Genomic DNA, 25,020 nt, shown 5'->3' with positions numbered 1-25,020 from the left:
TTCAGATGTTGCAGGTTTTTTATTGATACAGCATAAAAAGAATATTGCACAGAAAGTCCGGACCAACTTTATTCAACAGAACTCCCCTTTGGGTGATGTCATCAGTAGCCCAAACGCCTTCAAAAGAAACAGAAACCAGAGAAGAATCCATGAAGTCACGGATGCATTCGTCTGCCTTCCTCTACAGATGTGGTTTTTGGTTCTCGTGAACGTGAAGCTGCAGAAACTCGTCATGGGGATCAAGAACTGAAAATCCACGGAGAGCTTTAGGAAGAGGATCTTTCTGAAGCCAGTCGGTGAGGATCTGCTTTCTGCTAAACATTCTCTCTGCGAGGAGGAAAATCCTGAACGGTCCTCACCAGAGCTCCTACTTCTGGGGTCAAACTCCTGAGTCAAAAGTCTCTGATGTGCCAAAAGGCCGGATGTGCAGCGGTCGGCGCCCGCCGCCATGAACGCATCACTTCCCCTCCCTCTGTTTAGTAAACACTGATCAGTGATGAGATCCTGATGTTCGGGAGGAGTCCTGCTGACTGTTCCAGAGAGTGGAAGGACATTTGGGTCCCCAAAGCTGACTGCAGGCCAAGTTCACGAGTATGTGGTTCGAATCCCAGAGAGTGGTCTGCTCTGAAAAGTCCCCCGGTCTCATCTGGGTTTCTGTTTTGGGTTCAGATCCGCTCTCGTCTCTAAAGCCCAGAAGGATCAAAGCAACAAAAAAAAACCCCTTTAGCTTCCATCTGACTGCATCCAGAGTCTCTGAGGGAAACGTTTCAAATCAAAGCTGCCAGTGCAAAGTCCTGAAGGTCACAATTTCTATAAAATGCAACAACGGTCGTTTTTAACAGCATCTTTACCTGAAAAAACTTCCACATTTGGGGTTTTATGAGACACCAGCCCTTAAGAACATCTTCAGCTTTAGTTTTCTTGGAGCAGACGCGTAACCAAAGCCGTTTCTTCAGTCGTTCAGCCAGTAAACGGGCTCTGTGGGATTGTCTATTATAAAATGATTACATGTGATGGATTTTCTAACTAAAGGAGCTAAACTTGGGCACACTTCACACTCTCCTCCACATTTGCTATTTTTGGCACTGACAGTAAAACTCGCAGCGTGACAAAAGTGATGAAGCTGCAGCGTTCTGCATCGGAGGAACCGTCTCCGTGGTGTTCAGGTGTTCAAAATGTGGGAGGGGCCACAGATCCGGTGACGGGTGCTCCAGGGAGGTAGATGGCCTCGAGTCTTTGACAAGGCAGGCAGCGAGTCGCCGTAAAGTCCAGAGCAGCGGCGTGTCTTCCATGATGGGATGAGGTTCTGGGAGGTTTTAGGGATGGGGATCAAACACAGACCAGTCTCTGCAGCAGAAGATGGACAACAGTCTTCATGGAGGTGGACATCTTGATGATTCTCCTTGAGAGCTTTGGCTTCACGTCCCGCCTCGTCTCTGATTATCCTAGGCTGATTAGATCTCTGCAGAGGCTGGAAAGAGCGGTTTTGATGTAGGAACCACCTTCAGGCGTGGCGAGGGGCCACGGAGGAAGTCGTGACGTTTGGTCAGCGAGACGTTTTGATGTGAAGGACGTTGGACAGAAAATGAGACCCGGAGCAGCGGCGGACAGTCGCCCTTAAAGTTCATTTGCCTAAAAACCAAAGAGACCTGCTTTGACTTTGTCACCCGTGTGAGGAGAAGATGGGTCTGCTGATGTTGCTGTTGGTCGTCATGGCAGCCAGCTCCCACCTGGAGTAACAGACAAAAGAATCATTTAGCAGATGTTCCTCCGGTTTGGTCTTTGATTGGAATGTTCACATCACAGAGAAACAGACGGAAATATCTGAGGAGTGATCTGCGGCTGGGACCCCCCTCCCCCTCCCTCCACGCGTGCACGTGAAGAGCCGAGGACGAGCTCTGTAACGTGATCGTGAGGAGCGGGAGCTGACGAGCGGCGGTGGGGCTGACCTGATGACAGGTCAGAGGTCGAGCTCCAGATTGTTATCTCTGGATCTGGTTTCACACTCACTCCCTCTTTGCTGCTTTGAGCCCTCTTTGTGTTGGGGGGGGGATTGGCGTCGGAGCTGGGCAGCACTGAGGGGGCAGAGGGAGTTAACCAGAGTCCTGTGACCCCCTCCTGAAAACCCTCCGAGGGTTAAAAACACAACTGCAAACATCACAGCAGGGGGGGGCGCAAGGTGGCGGTGGCGGTCTGAGAGGGATGAGGTTAAGAGGAGTAATTAGTATCAAGTTCCGTCAGACTGACGTGTAAAGAAATACTTTCGGTTTGAAACACACTTTAACTCCAGGAATGGAACCCGCAACTAAACGGCATCAGAGGGAGGAAGTTAAAGAGCCGCTGTGGTGAAAATCCGGGTTTCTCCTGTTTTCGTGGCATTTCTCTCATGATGGAGGACATCGATAAAGTAAATTAAACTTAAAACGGCACAGAAATCATTGTGAATCAGGAGCAGACGAGGAAAAGATTGTATTTTTGATGTTAAAAATAAACGCTGGGCGGGGCCACAAACTGCCCCGCCCCCTTCTGATGCATCCATCAACGTCCTTGTTTTCCTGGTCTGGGCTGGAATCTGGATCAGAACTGGACGGATGGATAGATCTGAGGTAGTTCGCCGTTTTTGTTGCACCGCTGATGTTAGGAGGTCGGGGGTGTGAGGGGCTGTAAGCTAATGGGAGAGCATGTAAACAGAGAGCTCTCAGGGGAGGAACGGCTTCCACGCCATCTGTCCCGCCCAAAACTCAGAGGTCACAGCTTTAAAACTGCTTATTTTTGTGACAGAAACTCAGATCATTTTTTTTTTCTACTAAATGCCGCATTTAAAAGAGATTCATTTGAAATGCAAACAAAAAATGCTGAGGATTCCTGCAGTTCTCCTTTAATGGTCACTTTCTCTTTAATTTAAGCAGAAGCGCTGCAGTAACTGTTGACGAGTGAGGACCTTTTGAACTCGTGGAAACAGGAAAAACCCCATAAAGGTGCAGCGAAGCTGCAATCCTGAGATACATTTGGAGAAGTTGGGAAGAAAACAAAATCCTGGAGGAACTGGGAAAAGCTGATCAGAAAAAAGCTCTTCATAAAACTGGATTTGAAAAGTTCAAGCGACCATCGACGACTCGGTGATGTTTTCTTTTTCTGTTTTTACTACTATGACTTTGACAGCAGGTGTAGTGACATGTTTATAAGGAAAACACTGAAAGCAGGATGAATGCTGTGGTTTACTCCTCGGCTGAAGCTTCCAGCCTCTTCCTGTTTGGCTCTTCCCTTCTTTGCATCACACAGCATCATCTCTGCAATTTCCTCACATTCTTCTGTGTTCGAGTCTATTAGCTCAGCCAGGACAACAATAAAGGCATTACATTAGGACACTAGCTAAATGGGACATAATGAGCCATAATTAGCTTTTTTTTTCTCAAATGAGCTCAGATTTGTGACGCAAACAAAGACATTTGTGATGCAAAGAGAATAAAGAAGCATAATGTATCAGTTGTGTGACAAAGTGGATGTAATGACAGGAGGATGTTTGTCTGACCTGATATCATGTGGGAGTCCTGACTGCTCCAGACTGTACTGAATAACAGCTATTTTGCATAACGTCTTCAAATTAGGGCCTGAAAGAGAAGAAAACACGGTGAGTCATCGTCACTAATTATACCCATGAGAAGAAAATCAATTTTTAGCCGTGGGAATTCAAAAAGGCTCCCGAGCAGATCAGACCTGAGGATGCTTACATGAGAAGGTTTTTTACCACAGAAAATGGATTATTGGGATCTAAAAGTGATTCCTGTGGATAGTTTTTTTGTTTTCACAAACACAGAGATGCAGGGCCAATAATCTCCTTAAGAGACCTGCTCTCTAATAATACCTACAAGCTTCCTCTTCATTGTCTTCGTCATGGCTGTTCCACCATATGTTCAGGGATGAGCCGTGGGGGCACATGTGACATATGCCACAGGGGATGCCACAGGGTACTGCCAGTCCCAGTGAAAACCCACCTACACAAACCGTAACTCCCCCCTGCTGACAGGATACGACCATATTAGGTCCTCCATCCAACGGATGCACCCTCTGCTTAGTGACTGCTGATTTACTCACAGCAGCTAAAGTTTAGTTTTGCTTTTAAAAAAAGGTTTGTTTTCTTTGCATCCTGAGCTGTGATCTGCAGAAAAAGCTTAAAAACAGTTAAAAAATGAAATGAAGTACTTACAGAAATCTAAAATATACAAGTCTGAATGATCTATGAGGTTAAATTCGTCTCCCATTCCTTGCTCTGGACAGGGGCTGGCAAAAACAAACAAACAAAAAAAACTTTATGAGGTAGCTTGTTCTGTTTGCTTGGAGGAGAAAGAGCCACACAGCATTTAACATTCCTGCTGAACACAACAGTACAGCATGAATTGAATTTACAGCATCGTCTTATTCTTTCATCTCTAAGCTCTGCTGTCAGTTTTCTGGCAGCTCACCCGGCGCCCCGCTCCCCTTATCAGAGACCGGCATGATTTGAGCTCACAGGAAATGAGCGCTGCAGCCAGACAGCAAGCTGGCCGCCACTGATAGTCGCTACGACCCGAGCAGCCACTGATATCGCTGCACATCTGTTTCCTGCTGCACCTGTGTCCCACCTGGAGAATTCTTCATTTGACTTGAAACTGGAATCCTGGCAGTCCTGTTGTATTCATGGGAGTGGAGCTGCTTTGACACTTGCCAGTTAAACTAAACATCTTTAAAGACCCAGTCTGACAAAAAGCCAGCGTTTGCCGTTTTTAATTCATTTCTGTGTGCGGTTAATTAATCCTGACCTGTAATTAATTCTTCTATTGTAATCTTCCTCATAAAACCTCATTTTGAGCTGTTCTCATTTAAATGTGTGACAGTCAAAGATCAAAGCACGACTAAAATAGCATCTTTATGAAGTTTTCCGTGAAGACAGACGTCCAACCTTTACTTTTACACCAACACGGGCTATTTTTTCAATCTCAAACCTTTCGAGAAAAAAAGAAAAAACAGGTCCAGAGTGTTCAAATGAAACATCCGAAACCGGGAGCCAAACTTTTTTTGGAGCAACCCAAAACATTTTGAGCACAAAGCGGAATTGTGTGACACATTCCTGATGTGTCCGTGGTTTTGGAGGTGAATTTCTAATGAAATCCTTCTGCTCTGCAGAAGCTATGTCCTAAAATGGGCTTTTTATTTATTTATTTTTTCAATTTTAGCAACAACAAAAATCCGTTTGAGTAAAAGACAACCAGGAACGCTTTGAAAATAGAACAGGAGATGGCCGGAGTGGGACATACAAGAAGCACGTTTCATTAAATGCATGAACATCCTGTCCAAAGTTTGATAACCACTGATTAAACCTGACAACTAAATCCAATTGCTATTTTATCAATGATGTAAATACAAAAAACCTTGCTTGCCATTTTGCCATATCTTTTTCTAATTTAGTACTTTTTTGTAGTTTATTTCCACTTAAGAAAACAATCCAATCGAGTGTCCCGTCAGCCGTCCATCTTTACTCCTCCTTCCTGCCGTCCTCTCCATCGCATCTCCCTTTCACTGCATGTTCAGGATGTTGTAAGGGTTTTACGTTGCTAATCTTCCCTAAACAAACACGGTGCCGACCTGAAGCAGGCAGCAGAGGTGCTGAGCACGAGCGCAGCCGTCCCAGGGGGCCAGCTGGGGAAGTCATTACGCCCCTTGGCCCCAGGAGGTGAGCCACCTCGGCTTATAGTAGAGCCTTCATCGGAGTACCTTCAACTTTAATGCTAAAACTTTACTGTCAAAGCAAGAAACAGGAAGTTACCCCTGGAAAACCAAGAACAACTTCCTTCTGGGCTTTCAAAGTTCATTTGACCATTTCCTGTTTGTTTGTTCACCTTGGGTAGCAGTAATTAACAGTGGCCAAACAAATACATTAAGAAACATTTTTAAAAAGTCAAATTTAGAAAATGGAAAAAATGTAAAATGAAAAACGAAACATCAGCCAAATTCGACCCTGTTGGTTCTCCAGGGTTAGAGTCTTAATAAAGACCATTAAAAGGAGGATCTTCTAATCTAACTTTGATTTTTTTAAATTAAAAACATTAATTAATTAATTAAGAAGTTAGAAAAATCTGTTTCAAATGATTTTTACTATAGTTTGGATCAAAATAGCTCTACAAATGAAATCTGCTGGATAAACGAGCTGATGTTTTTGATGAGAGTGAAACCGCGACGACAAAAAAAGCAATCCAGACAAATAAATCTCCACTTGAGGTTGTGAAACCAACAGTTTCCACTTCCACACAAACTAAGCTGAAAGTTCTCAGAATGACGCTCCCGTAGAAACCAGACTTTTACTTTGAAGGAATTCCTGTGATGATAACGCTACACGTTCATCGTCCCATGTTAAAACCATTTTCTTACTTTCTAGAAAATATTTTAGCCCTAAAACTGCAGACAGTGAACCCGTTTTAGCAGAAAAAAGTATTCAACTGGTTAATGGAAGTGACCAGATGGGTTTATTGAAATGTCTGGGTTACTGTTGACTGGAGGAGCTCCTGTGCAGGATCCCACGGAGAGAGGGAATGGACTGATGTGTGAAAAGGTGCTGATAAGAGGATGCTTCACAAGGAGCAAAATGAAGAGTTTTCTCTCATGGATAATGTCCACCGGGGTGTGAAAGTCAGCAAGGCACTAGAGAAGGGTGATGCTTTATTGGTTCCACAAAGGAGGAAAGGCTGAAGTGGACTCTAACGCCACCAGAAGCAGCGCGGGGATGGTGGGAGGCCGAGGATGGAAGCGGGAACGTCGCAGTGTGCGACTTTATGTGGGATCCTGGGGTTTGAGGGGCCACTTTGTTACTTGATCAGCAAAGTATCACTGCGTGTGTGAAAGTGCTCCTCCCCCAGAACAGCAGAAGAGCTGCCCTAAGTGATGCCGCTCCCCCCACTAAAAAAAACACTGGATGCTATTTCAAACAACACTCAATGAGGGCGTCTAATCACCTAATTGCCAGCAATGGACGGTCTGCTCCGTCTTATCTCCAAACTGGAGAACCGCAGCCCTGGAACTGATGGAAAAACAGGAGTGATGGAGAAACAAAGACTAAAACAAAGTCATAAACTACACATTTTCCAATCATCGGCCCTACATTCTCTTCTTGTTCAGGTTCTGCATTGAGCATATCCTCATCCTTAAAGTAGTGATACGATCTGCATCCTTTTCCTTTCTCCGCTTTCTGAGCTGAAATGCTCCAGCTGAAACCTATAACTCACAGGAACTCATTACGTCCTACAACTTCCTGTAAGGTAGCTTATCACCATGGCCAGCCGTGCATTGAATCGCTTCAGGTGGACTCGTATATCATATTGTTAAGTAGTGTACTAACCGGAAAAACAGTGCTTGGAGAAAATCCTCTTTAGCATCTTTGACACATGAAATCCATCCATTAATCCAGCAGATGAACTGTTTATTTAGGTCTAATTCACTCTGTTGAACTTCTTCTGAACAAAGTGTTGTCCATCAGCAATGGGACTCTTTTCTTTAAAGTAAACTTGTGAGTTTGTTAGATATAAAAAGACCAGCTTGAATCAAATGTTTTTGATGTTTTCAACACGTTCTTGTAGCATTTTTCTGATGATGGACATGTATGAAGAAAATTAAGCCCAAAATTGCATTTCTGAGTATTTCTTTATATCTACGTCTTTGTTTTCCTGGTCTGAGCTGGAATCTGGATTCAAACTGCAGGGCTGGATGGATCTGATATTGATCCCAGTTTGTGATGCATCGGTTTTTAGATTTTGTCTAAAAACGGCATCATCATAATTAACACTTTAAAATGATCAGAGCTCAGTTCTCAAATCCTTAACAACAACTCTAACCAAAAATGTGGTCCTGTACAATAATAGCAGGTTATGGTTGTTTGTGAAGAGGGAACATGTCCATCACCAAACACACTTCTCAGATCTCCAAGTCTCACATTTTTGGCACATTTGAGGCCAAGCACCAAATTTAAACCGACCAAAGCAATATAAGCTATTCCTTAACCATGCAAAAGTACCTCCATGGAGTTTCCTATTGAAATCAACAGTTTCCCCTTCATCTGACTGAACCTTTTCAGCAGCAGTTAAGATTCCAGCCAACATTTGAGAACGAAGTTATCACAGGTCTGTAGATGTCATTCCATTTTGTTGCTTTAATCTCTACTGTCTCCATCGTCTTACCAAGCTATCTGTGCCCCCTCCTGGGCAGTGACTGGATACTTACTGGATTAAGACCTGCAGCTGTCCAGACCTAAACCCCATGCAGAGGACGAGACGCAACTACCGTTGGCTCCCCGGGTGCCTGGCTTCAGATTAGACAGAAGAGATGACGGCGTCTAACAAAGCATCACAAACTTCTGCTGGGCGATGATGAAACAGAATAAATCCAGTAGAAGACGATATATGCTTTCCGTTTGTCTTTAAATGTTTCACCTCATTTAACAAGACATTATCAGAAGGAGGATTTAATGTGCAGCTAAAGGCTGTCAGATGCATTCGGATAAATGAATGACTTCTGTTACAGCTCAGTCTTTAACAGCAGATGCAGAAATGCATCAAGGTCAATTGAGAACAACGAAGAACCGAAACACTAAGGGGCTCATGAATCATCTGTCCTGTGTCTGTCGTGAGTTTCTGTTGCTAGACAATTGTTTCAGAAACTGCTAATTTGGTCAAACTTTGCACTTCTTTTGTGTTGAAATGCCACGCTTGTTGTCAGTGAAGGCCATTGTTCTAACACACCAACAGACAGCTCGCTACTGGTCCAGACGGTCTGACGTTGTGCTACAGAGGACCCACCAATCATGAAGATGTTTTGGTTTCACTGACGGCGCTTTATCGATAATTTACAACTCACAAAGAGTCTCCTATGCGGGCTGTTTATTTGAGCTGCTGCTTGACACTCAACGCAGTGACACCCCCATGTATACAGCCTGCTGGCGGGTGAAGAGGGGTTAAGATGCAGATGAAATAGTATCAGGAGCCTGTCTTTGAAGAGTAAATCACTAAGTTACTGAGCGGGCCCAAGGTCTTGTCCCGCCACGTGCGGGATGCCCCATATCCTGTTCGGGTCGCCTTCACTGTTTGACAGATTTATCTTTGACATACTAACACAAAGACACACACTCACAGACACTCACACAATTGACAAAGGAAACTTCTGCAGCCTGCCCTTTGACCCTGACAGTCCAACGTGTGCCATCAAAATCTGGAAAGTTGTTTACAGCGTCTTTCCATGGACTCAGTTCTCAAGTAGCTTGTTCTTTAGATTTTATAAGCTTCAGTTAGCAAGTTGACACAATCTAAGCTTAAGCTCTGAATTTCAGAGTTCAAAAATTCCCACTAATAGAAAGGCATTTCCTTTTTCCGCCAGCTTGAGCTAAATCCAAAATTTTGACTGTTAGACTTTACGACTAGAGGCCACGCCCACCTGCAGCCTCCTAATGGCTGTCTTTCCATCATTGATATGGTACTACATCGTCTGACATGAGACACTGAGGCACCCGCCTTCTGACCCTCCTAATGCCAAACTAAATCAGTGAACAGTGATGACCTTCTCTGACTCGACAGATTTTTGTTTTGAAACCACCCAGATTAAATATCATGGTGAGATTCTGGTGGATTAAACTGGCCTGAGATGTTTTGGCTACCACTGAGATTACCTACTATGTGGTCTCCTTCTAGCTCCTCGTGCTCCTGTACCTGACCAAGTACCTCGTCTCTGGCCCGTATATAATACTGCTCCTTCACCTGGCTGTGGATTCTACCTCTGGCTCGTCTCGCGCCCCCGACTGTCCCCCCCAACTCCATCTGGATGGAGCTCATCTGCTGGACTTTAAATATGTAGTTGTAGAGTTAGACAAGTTAATTCTTCTCTAAGTTCTGCTAAATCGCCTGTCCGTCCTGGGGGAGGATCGCTCCTTCATGTGGACACCCCTGAGGTTTCTTCGTTTTTTTCCGGAATCCAGTGTTTTTAGGAGTTTTTCCTTACCGCGAAGGGGGGTCTAAGGGCAGGGATGCCAGTTTAGTTTACCGGTAATCTGTTTAGTTAGTTCAGTTTCATATTTTCTTATTGAATTCTATGCACTCATGATGCTTTTGATTTTGTTTCACTTTTTCAATTACCGTTACAAAGCCCATCCAGACGACTGTTGTAGTGAATTTGGGCTACAAATAAAATTGAAATTGAAAATGGCTCAAGCTGTGGAGAAGACACATGTGCTAAGCACAGCATTCAGTCTAACCGATAATTAAGCAGCGTTACCTCATCTATTCAGAAGTCTAGGACTTTCCAGGTGAATGAAACGGAAGGTAAACTGCGCTTCTTTGAAACCTTCTGGTGTCTAATGATAGAAATGGTGTCAGCATGCCGTCTGTCCTCGCTGGGATTAGCCAGTCACTGTGTGCAAATGGAAAATGTGTTCAAGTTGGCATTAGTGCATCCACCTGACGTCAGCTTGGCCAGAGGGTCTGTGAATCATTGAGTCACGTGAGAAAACTCAGGCAAATGCAACCAAAATGGCCACTTCACCAGAGGGGGGCAGGACCAAAACAACCGCTCCACATCCAGGCCTCGGTGCAGAGAACGTGCAGGCCCAATTTATTCAGAATGGAAGGAAGACAGACTTTTCAAAAGCAAGGCAGTGTAATATTTTAGGACCTGGCAAATTACTTGAAAAGGCGCCAAAGCACAGAGCACTGTAACCCCTCCCAAAGGACAAAAAAAACGTATTTTAGCTTCAGCTGTGACTGAGCTGAAACAGAGCCAACACATTAAGCCTCCGTGATGATTTCCACCTTAAGTAAAGCTGCTGAGGATGTAAATCTAAAGAACCACCACCGTTTGGTAGAAACGGCCTTTAGAAGGTGTCTTCATGCCAACGGCAGCCTTGACTTTTGTCAGTTAGAGGCCTTGATGGTTAACAGTCTGGTCTTCTCGAGTGGTTTTTCAAATACAGCCAGCTGACGGACACATGAGAACTGTAAAGAATCAACAGCCTTTGGTTAGTGACTCGCTAGCTTTAAAACAATCGGAGCACATGGCCAAATCACCAAACACATATTTTTCTTTACTAATCTACAGACAAACAACAAACAGACACGAGTGTTTGGATGTGACAACGCCCGTCCTTCTGTACCCTCAGGGCTGCTCTGGGGTACTGGCCCTGATTTTACAGTTTAAACACCCTAGTTTGGACATTTTCAGATTCGTCTGGTTTCACAATTACTGAATAAGAAATATATTATCACTAAAAGGTTGGTTCTAACTGAGGCAATCTTTGTTAGTCCATAAAGGTAAATCTGCGGTCAACATGTCAATAAAACTGTAAATCTGACTGATGATTTCACCTGAAACCTTCATGAATTAAATATCCATTCATTTCTATTTTTATTCCAAAACCAGTTTTGTGTGGATTTGAAAGGACACACTGTGGCTGTGGGAGGAGCTACTGTCCAAAGTTTTCTGCCTCATCGCCACATGGAAGCGTTGACTATACATCTTCAATCTCATATCAATTCAGCGTCTGGACGCCACGGATGAGGCTGAGAGATCAGATTTTTTTATTTTGAAGAGTTCTCCAAAAGCATCAGTAATTACGTCTCCATGTCTGGGTTCATGAGATCATTCAATGATTCTCCCAGCACAGTGAGCTTCACCGGGACTGACGGACGCTTTCAGTGCTCCTTCTGTCTCTCTGCATTAGTCCGAGGAGGAAATAATTCAAAACAAAATGAACGATTAGATTCTCCACCCTCTGATCGCGTCATTGAACACGTCACAGGCCAAAGATAAGTTCTTAATTGGTTGACACAATGCGTCTTCTTCATCAAAGTTCAGATTTCTGAACTCTGGAGGCGCTGCGTTAGCCAAATTGCCCCACGACGCTCAAATCGGGCTGCTGCCAGACCGACGCACTACGCCTAACGTTAAAATCACGCCGCAGGACCTCAGATTGTGTCTGTATAGTGTCTTAACAGTGAAACTACGTAGATGCCTCTGCCACACCACCAATGGCATTTGGTGTGAGCTCCATTAATCCAAGGCAATGAAAGAGAACATTTGGTTAAAAAAATAACGCTTTTTTATATTAAACTAACAAAATTACATTTTTATGGCTGAGAGAACTTCAAGAAACTCCAATAAAAGAAAGCCGATCCACGTAATTTATCAATAAATCCTGATTTTTCTAAATAAAAATGAATTTTTGACTTAAGTTTTTAAAAATGGTCACATTTGTTGACAGTAAATGACTAAACTTCCTTGACAATAGTTATGAAATGAAGTAATCATGCTAAATAATCAGTGCAGATCGGTGTTTTTAAGAACCGTGGAAACATCTTTAATGATGAAAACCCAAACGTTGAAAAGGTTTCCTACGTTTACGTTGAACGACACGCTTGGATCACTTTACAAGCTTTTCCGAGCTCCCGGGGATTCATCCACGTTCTCGCCGACCGCCCAGATCCCCAGCCTACAACCCCCCCATGATTTATTTTAAATGTGAAGCAGCGTTTCCATAAATCTGTTTGAGGTCTTAAAAATATACAGGATCCACCTAAAGACTGCCTGGAATCGCGGTTGAAGGTCAGTGCAGGTGGAACTGGTCATGCGTGGGTCGTCCTTCGTGGGGGGGGTGAGCAGGTCTCAGTAAATGAGTGTAACAGAGGCACTGAAGGTGGATCAAGTATCCCCCCTGTGGGAAAGGACGCTCCCCGAGGTCATAAATCAGAGGTGGGGCAGAATTTCACGCCTCTTCACCGTTCGGCAGGCCTGTTTATACTGACGCAAGTGGCACTCAGAGACTGTCACCAACACCCCGGCTGTCATTAACTCACACACAGAATCCACTCATTTACCTCAAAGAAGTGAAAAGTGGCACCGTAAACCCAAACGGGCTCAAAGTTTTCTTTTAATTAAACACAACAAAGCTTTGTTCCTCTGAAACTACGCTCATTTTATGAACTCCGCACATCAGTATGTTGAGGATTTACGCCTCAAAACCTAAATTCAGTTGAAAGCTGAAGCTCTCGGAGAGCAGAGGCCCTCTGCAGCATAAAACGTTCAAGCTCCGGTAATAAATCCCTCCTGGATGAATTCCAGAAAGTAAAACAAGCATCATAAAGTAGAAATAAATATCAACAGACAGGGCGCTCTGTTCTGGATCAGCCTGATGGGACGGCTAACGAGGTAAACCAAACGGAGAGTATAAATTTAAACACAATTTCCTCAGAGAGCCCAACAGAATGAAGACCCCCGCAAGAAACACAAGCAAGTGTCCAGCTAATAATTCACGGCGGTCCGTGAAAGCATCCGTCAGCTGCACCCAGACAGACGGCCATAACTTCTCAGCCGGGTTAACCGCTCTCGTGCCGTTGGGTCAAGTAAAAACAACCGGACAAACGGTAATGCGTAGCTTTCAAACAGCGATCTTTAAAGAGACGACATTTTATTTTCATGAAGCTCAGCAGAATAGGGCTCTGGTTTGAGGCGCACAGAAACAGTCCAGGGAAGATTTCCAGGCTCAATAAGTCTTTAAGTAAATGTTTACAACTGACAGGAAGTGTCTCTATTGGTTTGTCTTAAAGAAAACAACAACCTACAATAGCATTTCAATGAGAAAAAACACATTTCTATATTTATGAATGTGATTTAGAGGAGAGACAGCTGCACAGGGACCGTCTACAAAGAGCAAAGCTCTGGATACAAACCCTCATCATATTTATGCTACAACAATTTTAGAAGAAAGTCCTTTTTACGTATTTTGATGGAGACTTTATCAAAAATGTTCAATAGTTCTTAAGCTACAGTCAAAGTAATTATCATCTATTATTATTGATTAACAGTTAACTGTTTTATCTAGGTTATAGTTGCCCAATTATTATGTAATTGTTCAAGTAGAAGTTCACTGTTTAGTGTTCAATGATAAAAAAATAATAAAATGAAAATAGGGGAAAACCTGGATCTGTTTATTAAACTTGTTCATTTCAAACTTTGATTCAGTGAAGAAAAAGAAACATTTCGTCAAATATAACATTCATTTTGCAGCAAAAACAAACTTCTAGAACTGGTTTTCTTGTGAATATACCTTTAGTTAATGTTTAACTGCGCAAGATTCTTTAAAAACTAAACAAACAAATCCAGCGTCAGGCTCTGAAACAGGATGCAGGAGAAACAGTTTGATTTTTTTCTTGCTGTCCTCTTCATCACATTAACAACACTCCCCTTCAGCATCTTTGCTCTCTGCTCCCAACAGGAAATCATGACTCTTTAAAGCCCATCCTGAGAAACTCCACAATGAATAACACAAGTACATGTCATCTGCTTTCTTTTACAGCTTTTCTCCTTTATTCTCCTACAGCCATAAGAAAATCTGACTCTCTCTCAGGAATCAAAGAAAAACTATGGAGTTTGGTTGGATCGGTGTCATGGAGGATGCCAGGAGACAGAAGCAGCTCTTTATCTGCAGCTTTCTGATGAACCATCAGGTTCTCCCTGATAACAGCAGTTCTGTTGATAACAGCAGCTCAGGACTTAACTTTAGATCATGCCAACACTGGAGGCTACCACATTACTCCACCGGCTACCGGCCTCTTCATCCACAGCAAAGCGGCGCCTAACCAGCCGCTGCCTCCAGCCTATCACTGCTGTCCAACAGCCAACAAAGGGGGGGGGTCCTCGCAGACCGCCGTCTGCGGCGGCCAGAGCGCAAAGACCGGCTGAGGATCATAAATGCTGCAAGATCGATTTTCAGAATCCTGTGTCACTTTTATGTATAAAGAAATGGAATTTACTGTCCATAAAGGATGGATGCAGAAAGATCTTATGAAAGGATTTCTCCTTCGGTCTCTGGTGTTTTCAGCCACCCGGCTGGGCAGAAATTCATTCTCTGAAGAAAAGTCGCAGCATTTCAACGAGGATCATGTCTGGAGTTTGACAAATGATTTTGTTTTTCAGTTGCAGACTGGAGAGCTGAATAAATGCGCCTAACTCGGTTTGTGTGGGGCCAGAAAACCTGGAACCTGATCAGGTGAGCGGCTGGGACGTCCGCTGAGCGGAGAATGAAGACTTCATCCTCATCAATAGATGGAATGAGGCCGAAAAACAACAGAATAAAAACACCCTCTGTTTTATAAAGGAGGTGACACTTGCTAATAAAGAGTTCATCGATTTCATTTGATCAGAAGCACGAGGCCGCCACTTCCTGTGTCAACTCCTACGGGGCCATGGGGGGGTGGGGGCTCACTTTTCACACTCTCTTTGCATGTTGGCTTTGTAAATGTTGTTTTTTAGGAAATAATGACTGACGCGCTGTGCTATGATTTGACTCTGATTTTCCTAATCGTATAACCGGGCCTCGCATTCAAATGTAATTTTAAATTAAGAAAAAAACCTTTATTAGTCCTGCAAGGGGAAGAAATTAGCTGCAGCAGATCGTTGCAGTCAATAAAGTAATAAAAGTCGGCGTAGAGAGCCTTTGAACTGGCAGCAGGGAGAAACGACCTCTGCCCCCTCAGTCCGGTCCGGTCTGCTCTCAAACCCATGATGCTTTCCACAACATTAAGCAGAAAGTTCAACGCTGAATTTGGAATGTGAGCATGTTTCTGAAAATGCTTTTCAAATGGAACCAAAGCAGATTTTTGAATCTGTAACAACTGAACGCTTTGGCCAAAGATTTTGTGTTTTACCAACTGAAAATGTGTTTTAAAAAGCTCCGTTTTCTAATATACAGCTATTATGAATCCTACAAAATGCAAAACTCTGCATTCTGAGTGTAACTGCTTTGTGTATCTAATAAAAAAATAAATAAATAATGTCAAGAGCGAAAACATACGTTAGGATTAAAAGAGGACAAAAATACATAGATTCAGAATGAACATGATCGTGTAAGAAAGGACTCAAGTAGTAAACCTAAAACCGATTCCTGGTTTTCCTTTGAGCAAAGATTAAGCCCTAAAAGGTCAAATATTAGACTTTACCTGGTTCCTCCAAACAGGATGATTCGATCTCCAACCATACAACAACACTGTCGCCTCCGTGAGCACGGACCTTTGCCTTTCGGCTCGATTTTCTTCCACATGAAGGCCTCTGTGGGGACAGGAGGCAAAAAGAGACGACGCGTGAGCTTTACAGGCAGATCAGCCCTGCATGAAGACAACAGGAGGGCCAAAATGAAACTCCTGAAACCAGAAACCAAGACGCACAGCTCTGTGAGAACGTCCGTTTCACACGCAACTTGACCAAAATGTGATGTCCACACAAGCGGACGCCAGGTCTTAAAATCCCAATGCCAAAGCGTTCCCAGCGGTCTCTTAATTATGATGATGCTGTGTTTAGCAACATGAAAAAACCTGTCGTTTCCCAGGACATAGTCTCTGCAGAGCGGCAGGAGTTCAGTGGAAATTTGCCTCTGGGTTGTGGGCAGTACTGTTGGCGCGGAAATGACCCTCTAACGATGTCCCATCAGTCCCAGATGCCATGAGAAAATCTGCCTGAATGGCCCTAATTTAATGGTTTGGTTCAATTATAAACTCATTTTAAATGTATATATTATTATTAAAAAACTGATAATTGATAAATGCTTTATTTATTGTTATTTCAATCTTATTAAATGTCTTCTTTTGCTCTTAATTGTAAAAATAGTACTTCCATTTTCTCTTTAGGCTGCTGACTTTTGTTCTTTTTTTTCTTTGCTCATTTTCTTTTATTTCTTTTATTTTGTTAGCATATGCTTATATTTTGAAAGCACTTGCTGTTATAACATATTGAATGAAAAATATACTGTTGATTACTTGACTCCAAATCAAGAGGAAGAAACATATTTTATTAAAAAGGAGAGTTCAGACTGAAAAGTGATTTAAGATGCTGTTCCCCTAAAGCTTCATGAACCGAAAGGTGTTTGACACAATTAAAACAAAGTGGAAACTGGGTTGTAAAGATAGAAATATAGGAAAAACCTGGTTTAAGTTTAGTCGAGTCAATTAAAAAAGTCTGACTTGTTGTTTAAAGCATGCAGGGTCAAGTGCCGCCTCAGTTTCAAACTGCTTCTCCTTAGAAACGCAGCGTTATAACTCCAATAGAGGTGCTGCCATCTAGTGGACTGTTGTTGAAACAGCAGATTTATTCAACAGAAACTTATCAATACAAAAATGAAGAGCTGTATAAAAACAAAACCATTAAGAAAACTGAGCATCTTAATGGGAGGATGAACTGTAATGACTATTTTGTTAAACATCAGACCAACTTTGGACAAGAGTTTGTCGACAGCTCCATACAGGCGACATAACAGAACTAGACGGTTTTGTTGCTCTGTAGGAGTGGATTGCGTGTAAATAAATATCGGTGGGTCTGCAGCTTTAGTGTCTCACAAACATTTTAGGTTCAACAAGTGAATAAGGGTTCTTCAGATTCGGAGTGAAAATAATGTCACACCCTACTTGAAGACTCAATCTAATGAAAAATCCTGTTTCTGGTGTTTTTAATCTTGTTCTTGTAGCATTTTTCTAATGATAAAGAAAATTCAGCTTAGAATTGCATTTCTGTGTATTCCTTTATTGAAATCGTTGTGAATCAGGAGCAGATGAAAAAAAGTCACCTGAAAAAGATCATATTTGTTATGTAGAAAAGATGCTGGGCGGGGCCACAAGCTCCCTGCTCCGCCCCTTTCTGATACGTCCACTTATAAACAAATAGATCCACGAACGTCTTTGTTTTCCTCGTCTGAGCTGGACTCTGGATCTAAACTAGACGTCTGGACGGCTACGATGTTGCTGCTGTGAGCGGCTGTAAGCTAGCGGGAGAGCGTGTTAGAAGAGAGCTCACCTATGGATGACGGGAAGGGAAGGTGGGGCTGCTCTAGGCCAAAACATCCCACACGTTCATGCTACGTAACTGAACCAAACGGCTGCTTTTAAAAGTGAATCACCTGGATTGAATTTCCAGAGATCGTTGAAGTGCCGGTCCAGACGGGCGTTGTATCCTCCGAAAATGTAGAGCTCCCCTTTGTAGCAAACTGAACAGAAAGCAGCCAATGATCACGTCATCAACGACACACGCTGGCGCTGGATGTTTCGGAAGAACACGCGTGTGCGTCTTACATGCCGAGTGACTCCTGCGTCCCTCTGGAGAGGGCTGCGTGGTGGGGGTGCTCAGCCAGCAGTTGGTCTCCGTGTCGAACACTTTGATCTTGTTGCAGTAAATCTCATTGTTGGAGTGGAAAGGGCCGAAGCGGTCCGCCCTCCCTCCGAAAACAAACATTTTTGCTCCTATGATGGTGGCTGAGTGGAAGTCTCTCCATCGAGCTGGAGAACCCTGAGAAGAGGCAGAACGTCACGAGAGCGTCAGGTTTCTAAGGAGAACGAACGAAAGGGCATCAACTCAAAAATACAACCCAAATCTGTTCATCCTCCTTTCATGGGACAGTTTCCTACCATCATACACGACTTCACAGCGAGCACAAAAATCCTGTTCTACCCATTGGCATAATAACATCAGGTACACAGCACCCCCTAGTGTACATCTTTAGGAATTTATTATTTCAACTTTCACTAAACTAGGGATGGGGAAACATTCAAAGCTGTTGTTAAAGGTGATTTATTTTGGGGAGAATCTGGGTTCAATTTTCCCAGCATTCCCCTCTCCAGCAAAGAGGAGCTTTTTATTGATTGATTTTTTCCAAAAACAAACATTTTTCTGCGTTTTCTGGAACTGATTCGGCTTTGTGACTTCAGACTTGGAGCATCAAACCAGAATCAAAATCCGCTCGAAGGCCATCGTTACCAAAAGTGGGAGTACGCTGAATTTGTTTCAACAGCAGAAACAGAAACTCTGTCGAGTGTGAGAAATGTGCTCCTCTTCACGAGACGCTCAAGCAGCAGCTCCAAAAACATTTTCACAGCTTTGTATTCAGTTTTAGGTTCAGGCCAACTTCTAAATGAGATGTTAAAATAAAAGTTTTTGTTAAAAAATCCTGTCGTGTGTCATTTTTGTTAAAGACAGTAAAGGGGGGGGGATTCAAATTGGAGATCGAATTTGATGTGGGGGAAAAAAATCAGATTTTTTTTTTGGGGGGGGAGGGGTATATCGTGACTCTACAACTATTTTTTTCCAAACATGAGACGCAAAAACCAGCAGAAAAATGTGAAAATCTTCTGATCTTTAGCCTCCAAAGCCTCATAAGCAGGAAGGCGAGATTCATTTTTTTCATTTTGATTTTGAGCAAAGAACAAAAAAAATCAATTGTTATTATGAACCTAAAAATTCCAATAACTGGGCTTTGAACCCAAACCCTGAAGCAGCTTATTGTTTGAGTCTGTTGCTGAGTTTCATAAGCTGCACCAGAAGGCGGAGCTTCCAGAACAAACCAGTCTGACCTCATTTGTAGAAGTATTTCCAAACGCACAATAATCCACCTCAGGTTTAAGTCCAGCTTTGCTTTGTGCAGGAATTGTTAGACTAGTAGATGCTGTACACTTTTATTCACCGCCACGCCCAAGGACACTCTGGCACAGTTTCTGATGGACCGCTCCACCTCAGCGCCACACCTGCTTAGAACTTACTTTGGCATTTATCAATGACCAAACCATGGCGGTGGTGTCCAGCTTGTGAATATCATTGGAGAAGCAGTCAGCCTAAAAACAGCAGACGAGTCTGGTTAAACCCAACCCTAGAATTCCATTCAAACTTCAACGTAAAGCAGAGCGGGGACTCACCAGCTGCTCATAACCTCCAAATATATACATGGACTTTCCCAAGACGCAGGCCGAGTGGCCGTCTCTGGCTCCAGGAACGGTCCCTGAAACCTTGGGCGTGTACCATCTGTGTGTGTCTACGTCAAATGGGGGAGTAAAACAACCGTCACAGAGAAGCAGGTGTTCCAGCTCCCCACACAGGTGCACCTGAGAGGAAACGCAGCCTCAAACCGTCACCTGACAGCTCTGCTAGATGAGGGTCTACTTACTGACATCAAAGGCATACAGCACATTGCAGGCCCCCTCTGTGTCGTTCCGCCCGCCCCAGAGGAAGATGGTGTCTTCCAACAGCACAGCTGTGTGGCCATAACGCATGTAGGGCACCTCGCGGGCACGCTGGTGCGCTACGGTCTTCACTGGAGGCAATTTAGTCCAACGCAGCGACACTGAAATAGAGAGCCAACGTTTGGAATTAGATCCAATTCAATCACGTCCTAAAAGTCATTTTAAACTTATAAAACCTTTTTGTTTCTGTCTAAGACCGTTTCTAATTTGAAAAATGGTCCCTAAATAGTAAAGACGGAAAAGTTTAGGAATGTAAAAATGATTAAAAAGCAGATTTGAAGAAGCAGATCTGGTCTTTTATAACCGCTTCTACGCCATCAACAGCTGATGGGACGGAGCTCCCAGAAGAACCGGAAAACCCTTCAGCAGGTGGTCGACCGCACAAACGACGCAAAACGACTAACTCTGGGTTTTCACCAGAGAATCGGGTCAGAGCGTTTCAGCACCTGCGTCGGTCCAACGGAACAAAGCAAAACGCAACGGCACAAACATGGTGGAATGGAACAAATGTTGACAATAAAGGGAATCAACTAAACATTTTTTCACACCAGACAGGCTTTAAACTGGCTTTGTTACTAAAAGTCTCAAAACTTAACAAGCATAATTACATTTGCTGTCAAAACTATATAAATACTTTAATTCTAACATTCATGCATTTTTGTTTAGCACCTACCGGTATTAAAGACATGCACATCAATTTGACGAAGTGTCTCATAGTCCTCCCCGGAGCAGTAGCCTCCAAAGGAGTACACCTTGTGACCCACGGCCACAGCAGCATGGTTGACTCGCCGCGGCCCTCCTTCAAGGTGCACCGACCAGCGCAACATTCCACGCGCGAGCACCTCTGAGACGGCGAGTCCTTAGACCATCACTCTGTCACCCGCTTGGACGTCATCGGGTCCATGCCATCGAAACCTGGTACAGAAGCAGCAGCGCTGTGTTAGACGACAGGAGGGCAAGCCGTGAGGGCCAATCCGGGAAAGGACAAAATGTGCAGCTGACAAAGTCAGCTCTGCAGTTTCAGGCTAGCTCCAGTATCTAAACTGGGAGAGTATTTTAAGAGGTGATTAGACCTACACCTACCAAACATCATTCTTTCTGTTCACTCCCTCCACCCTCCCACTGCTGGCACCGCCCACAAAAATGTAGGTTTTCCCAAAGCGACAACAACAGAAGAAACAAATACACACGAGTTATACCAGGGGTCTGCAACCCTCAATACGTTAAGAGACATTTTGTACCAAAGACTTATTTCATTCAGTATAACACTGACTTATTTTTATGTTGTTGCTATTTTAATAAACTATTGTTTTTTGTTTGTTTGTTTTCGGCAAAAATAAAACAGAGAAAAAGCCTTTTTTTCTACAAATGAAATGGTGTTTACCATTTAACATACATGACTTCCTTTCAAAATAAAAGACACTCCTGCGTCACATAGGATCATCTCAATGCAGAAAAATTAGTGGTTTGCCGTGTGATGTCAGCAGTGTTTAAAAAACAAAGAGTTTATGTGCATCTCAACCCGAAACTTACCAAAAGAAATTCATCAGAGGTAATCAGAGGACCATAGCAAATTAACTGAACCATAAGGCGAACGTAAAATCCTTTCATGTGTTCAAAAATAGAAAATCTGCATTATAAACCAGTGCGCTTTAATTCTGGTTGTGTTCACTGACCTCCAACTCATTTTATGTGAAAATGATCTGTCAAAGTGTTTTCCTTGGACTTGTCATTTACGGTACATATTTTCCCTTAACTGTTTGTGAATAAGTTTGATACAGTTTGAGTTAATATTATTATTATCATTTTTTACTACTGACTTACTAGTTATTTTTTGTAATTAAAATCTTTATTTGTATTTAACCAGAGAGCCACAAAGTGGAGTAAAACAGCCAAATGTGGCTCCAGAGCTCCAGGGGGGATATTCCAGGAAGCATGTTTAAACTACCCTGACTTTAACCCTGAACTCTGGCTGAAATCCGCCTGAACTTTCTTACTCTGGGTATGTCGGTTTTAAAAGACCGGATATAAAGGGTAACTCCGACATTTTCAACAAGACGTGGCAGCCTTATCTGGATCACCTTCCTCGAGAATTATCTGATATACTTTGTAAAGGAGGCTCCTTGGTATATAAAAATAAATAAGCCTGTAACTCAAAAAAAAAAATAAAAAGACCGGTTATGAGTTAGTGTAATTACACTCGACTTGGTAACCCTGGGTTAATGCACGTGCACAGCAGGTACATAAAGACATTCTCAATGGATCGCCGATTTCTGGAGTCACCATGGAAGCGCGTGGAGAAAAAAAAGAGAACGCTACACTTCAGTGAGACGGAGTCTGAGATTATAATGACGCCGTATGAAGATTATACGTCCATCAAAAAAGTAATAGAGAGATTCTGCTTGGAGAAAAAGAACGGACAAAGTAAACGCTCAAGTTTCTATCTCATTTCTATTTTCATTGTGACGCAAATATATATATAACTTATCCAACGTAAATGAATTACTTCCATGGGTAACAAGTAATTTAGTTAAAATTATTCAACCTAATTTCTTACGTCTATCCAACTCAATAATTGTTTTTACAACTCAAATTTACATATTTATCTAACTAAATGTCATATTACTCCAATTCTGTTAAATGTTTTTCCATCTTAATTTATTGTACTTCTTGAACTCTCATTTGTCTGACTTTGAGCCTGCAGAAACACTCATGTTTATAATATTAAAATAAATGATTTAATATGGATTTGCAATATGACAAATGTATGCATTTATCTTGGTCTGACTTTGACTTCAGTTCTTATACTATATTGTTGTACTAAATAAATAAAATAAATAAATAATCTCATCATCCTCTCACTCATGGTGCAGAAAGAATTAAAAATAGTAGGATTACACAACTAGTTAAAACACAGTAAAACAGCTAAACAACTAAACACATTTGGTCAAAAACCCACACTTAAACCCAAATCTGTCCAGACAGGCAAAGGGAATGGTATCCCACAATTCCTTGCGGTGCCGATCTAACAGCAGCACCAAAGTTACACCTACTTAATTGAATTAATTTGAATGAAAGTAAAATAACTGTCTGATAACTACGTGTTATTTTTAAGTTGATTGAACTAAAAAAATGATTTATCTTAACTGAAGCAAATAATTAAGTTAGATCAATGTAAATAGTTTAATTTTCCAACATCCATATGTGGTCTTATATGGTAGAAAAAGTATTATCTGAGCTTCTTCATCCACTAAATCATCTTCAAATGGACACGTCATGCTGCTTCACCTCTCTGTAAACAAACTAAGCTTCAACTAAACCTGCTCCAGACCAGGTTATGTTCAGAGCATGAGTTGCTATGGCAACTTGACATACTCTGAAACATACCTCCATTTTTGGAACAAAAAGCTGATGTTATCTCCTTCCTTAACCTCAAACTGACCGTGGTAACTAGCATAACCTGCTTTCTGGAATTACCCGCGGGTTGCCTGAGTTTTAAATTTAATCTGTATCAGCAGAACAAACAGAATCATGTTATTAGCACAAAAAATGATCTCAAAACAGTTTCTTGTCTATTCCAAGAAAATACAGATTACATTGAATTTTCCTCATCTTGAGAATTTGCATCTTTACTTTTACGCTGAAAAGCATTTAGATAAAAGCAATTACTAATTACTGTTTGCTTATGTCTCTGTCTGTGCGACCTCCAACCTTTGTTTTTCAAAATAAAACCCGCGGCGGAAAACCCGCGAACACAGACCTTACTATTGTTTCAGTGAGGAGAAGCAGGAGCTGGATGAACAGCATGTGTAAACCTTTATTTCACTAACACTTTACCATGTAAACACTGCCTGCCACGTCAAATTCCCACGGAATGACTGCTGGGAGACAAAAAAAAAAAAAAACTGCTAAAAATAAAGAGCTGTTATTAAACCTGCTGCTGCCTTCTCTGAACTAGAGTGAAGGTTCCTTCTTCAGAAAACACCCATCACTAGAACTCCAGGACCTCACACAGACACTGGACACAAATAATATTGATCATGCAGTCTGTCCAAAGAGCAGGACAGTGCTATCTATCAGCTGGCTAGCCGTCACGCAGAACGGCCAGACCACACAATTACTTAACAATGAAAATGGCACATTTACTCTTGCAAAATGTCACACAGACTGGTCTTTTCATCTGTGTCTGAGATGCCCAGATAGTTGGGGGGTGGAGGGGGATCTCAAAAGGGAGGCAAAACCCTGCAGTAGTAGTAGCTAAAAAAAAAGATTGCACCTCACAGAGCTAGCCGCTAACTACAACTTTAATGATAGCTCTGTGATAGCAACAAAAAACAAATAACTCGTTTAGTAACACAATTTGATAATACAGAATGTCACAAATACTTTAAATTAAACAACAATTGCATTTTTTTAAATGTAGATGTGGCTGCTCACAGCTAAGCGAAAGCTAGGCTATTAGCAGCTAGCCACCTAGATTAGCAGCTAGCAAGCTAACGTTAAGTGCTAACAACATAAAACTAGCAAACAAAAAATTTGCTGCTTCTTCTTATCAAGAATGTGAGACATTTTTAAAAATGTATGAGTAGTGTGGCTTTAAAGTTTATCTACCTTTGGCTGGTCCCGCTTGAAGTTAACAGGCAGAACTATCCAGGAAAGCTAAAAGGCAAAGGGAAAAGCACCGCTAGCTCCCCTGCCTGATTTCCGGAATTTCCACAAACATGGCAACCTGAACAACATGGCAACACGAGCAGTGTGCTGATGGTGAGGCAACCTCTCCCTCGTGTTACTTCCAACACAATCTCAGAACTATGGAAGATGGCGGATTTTTATTCATAAAGTTTTGTTTAAATTACATTTTTTACATAGATCACAGTAGTACAAACTTAAAAAAACGACCCTTTCCAAAATAAAACAAGCAGACTTACACACAATTTGTCACAATCACACACAGATCAAGACA

The 25,020-nt window shown here is 42.5% G+C and overlaps 1 protein-coding gene across 5 annotated transcripts; it reads right to left on the bottom strand.

Moving 5' to 3' along the window:
• On the bottom strand, positions 1-24,792 carry klhdc3 (kelch domain containing 3). Of its 5 annotated transcripts, XR_002291894.2 has the most exons (12): positions 24,669-24,792; positions 20,731-20,972; positions 19,982-20,158; positions 19,734-19,849; positions 19,581-19,652; positions 18,120-18,333; positions 17,948-18,034; positions 16,002-16,110; positions 6,987-7,051; positions 4,208-4,281; positions 3,533-3,611; positions 1-1,730 (listed from the first exon to the last, which is right to left on the bottom strand). XR_002291894.2 is itself a non-coding variant. In XM_004077487.4 (11 exons), exons 2-11 carry the CDS (start codon positions 20,882-20,884, stop codon positions 1,664-1,666), a joined length of 1,149 nt encoding a protein of 382 aa, XP_004077535.1. In that variant the 5' UTR covers positions 20,885-20,972; positions 24,669-24,791; the 3' UTR covers positions 1-1,663. The 5 variants fall into 5 exon arrangements, 4 of the variants coding, with proteins under 4 accessions (XP_004077535.1, XP_011483024.1, XP_020565436.1 ...); XM_004077487.4 differs by lacking the exon at positions 6,987-7,051 and having other exon boundaries at positions 24,669-24,791; XM_011484722.3 differs by lacking the exon at positions 6,987-7,051 and having other exon boundaries at positions 20,731-20,992; positions 24,669-24,784.
• Positions 24,793-25,020: the final 228 nt, after the last annotated feature.

This window comes from Oryzias latipes, chromosome 15 (assembly GCF_002234675.1).
Source record: "Oryzias latipes chromosome 15, ASM223467v1".
In the NCBI taxonomy this organism is placed as follows: Eukaryota; Metazoa; Chordata; class Actinopteri; order Beloniformes; family Adrianichthyidae; genus Oryzias; species Oryzias latipes.
Note: the sequence above shows the minus strand (reverse complement) of the source record. Positions and strands in the feature narration are given on the sequence as shown.

Excerpts from the sequence above, each read along its gene's own strand:
- klhdc3 (XM_004077487.4), bottom strand. The coding sequence starts at position 20,884 with ATGTTGCGCTGGTCGGTGCACCTTGAAGGAGGGCCGCGGCGAGTCAAC. Across the intron at positions 20,159-20,730 it reads TGTGCATGTCTTTAATACCG|TGTCGCTGCGTTGGACTAAA; the intron begins GTAGGTGCTAAA and ends TCTCTATTTCAG. Across the intron at positions 18,035-18,119 it reads ACGCAGGAGTCACTCGGCAT|TTTGCTACAAAGGGGAGCTC; the intron begins GTAAGACGCACA and ends CTTTCTGTTCAG.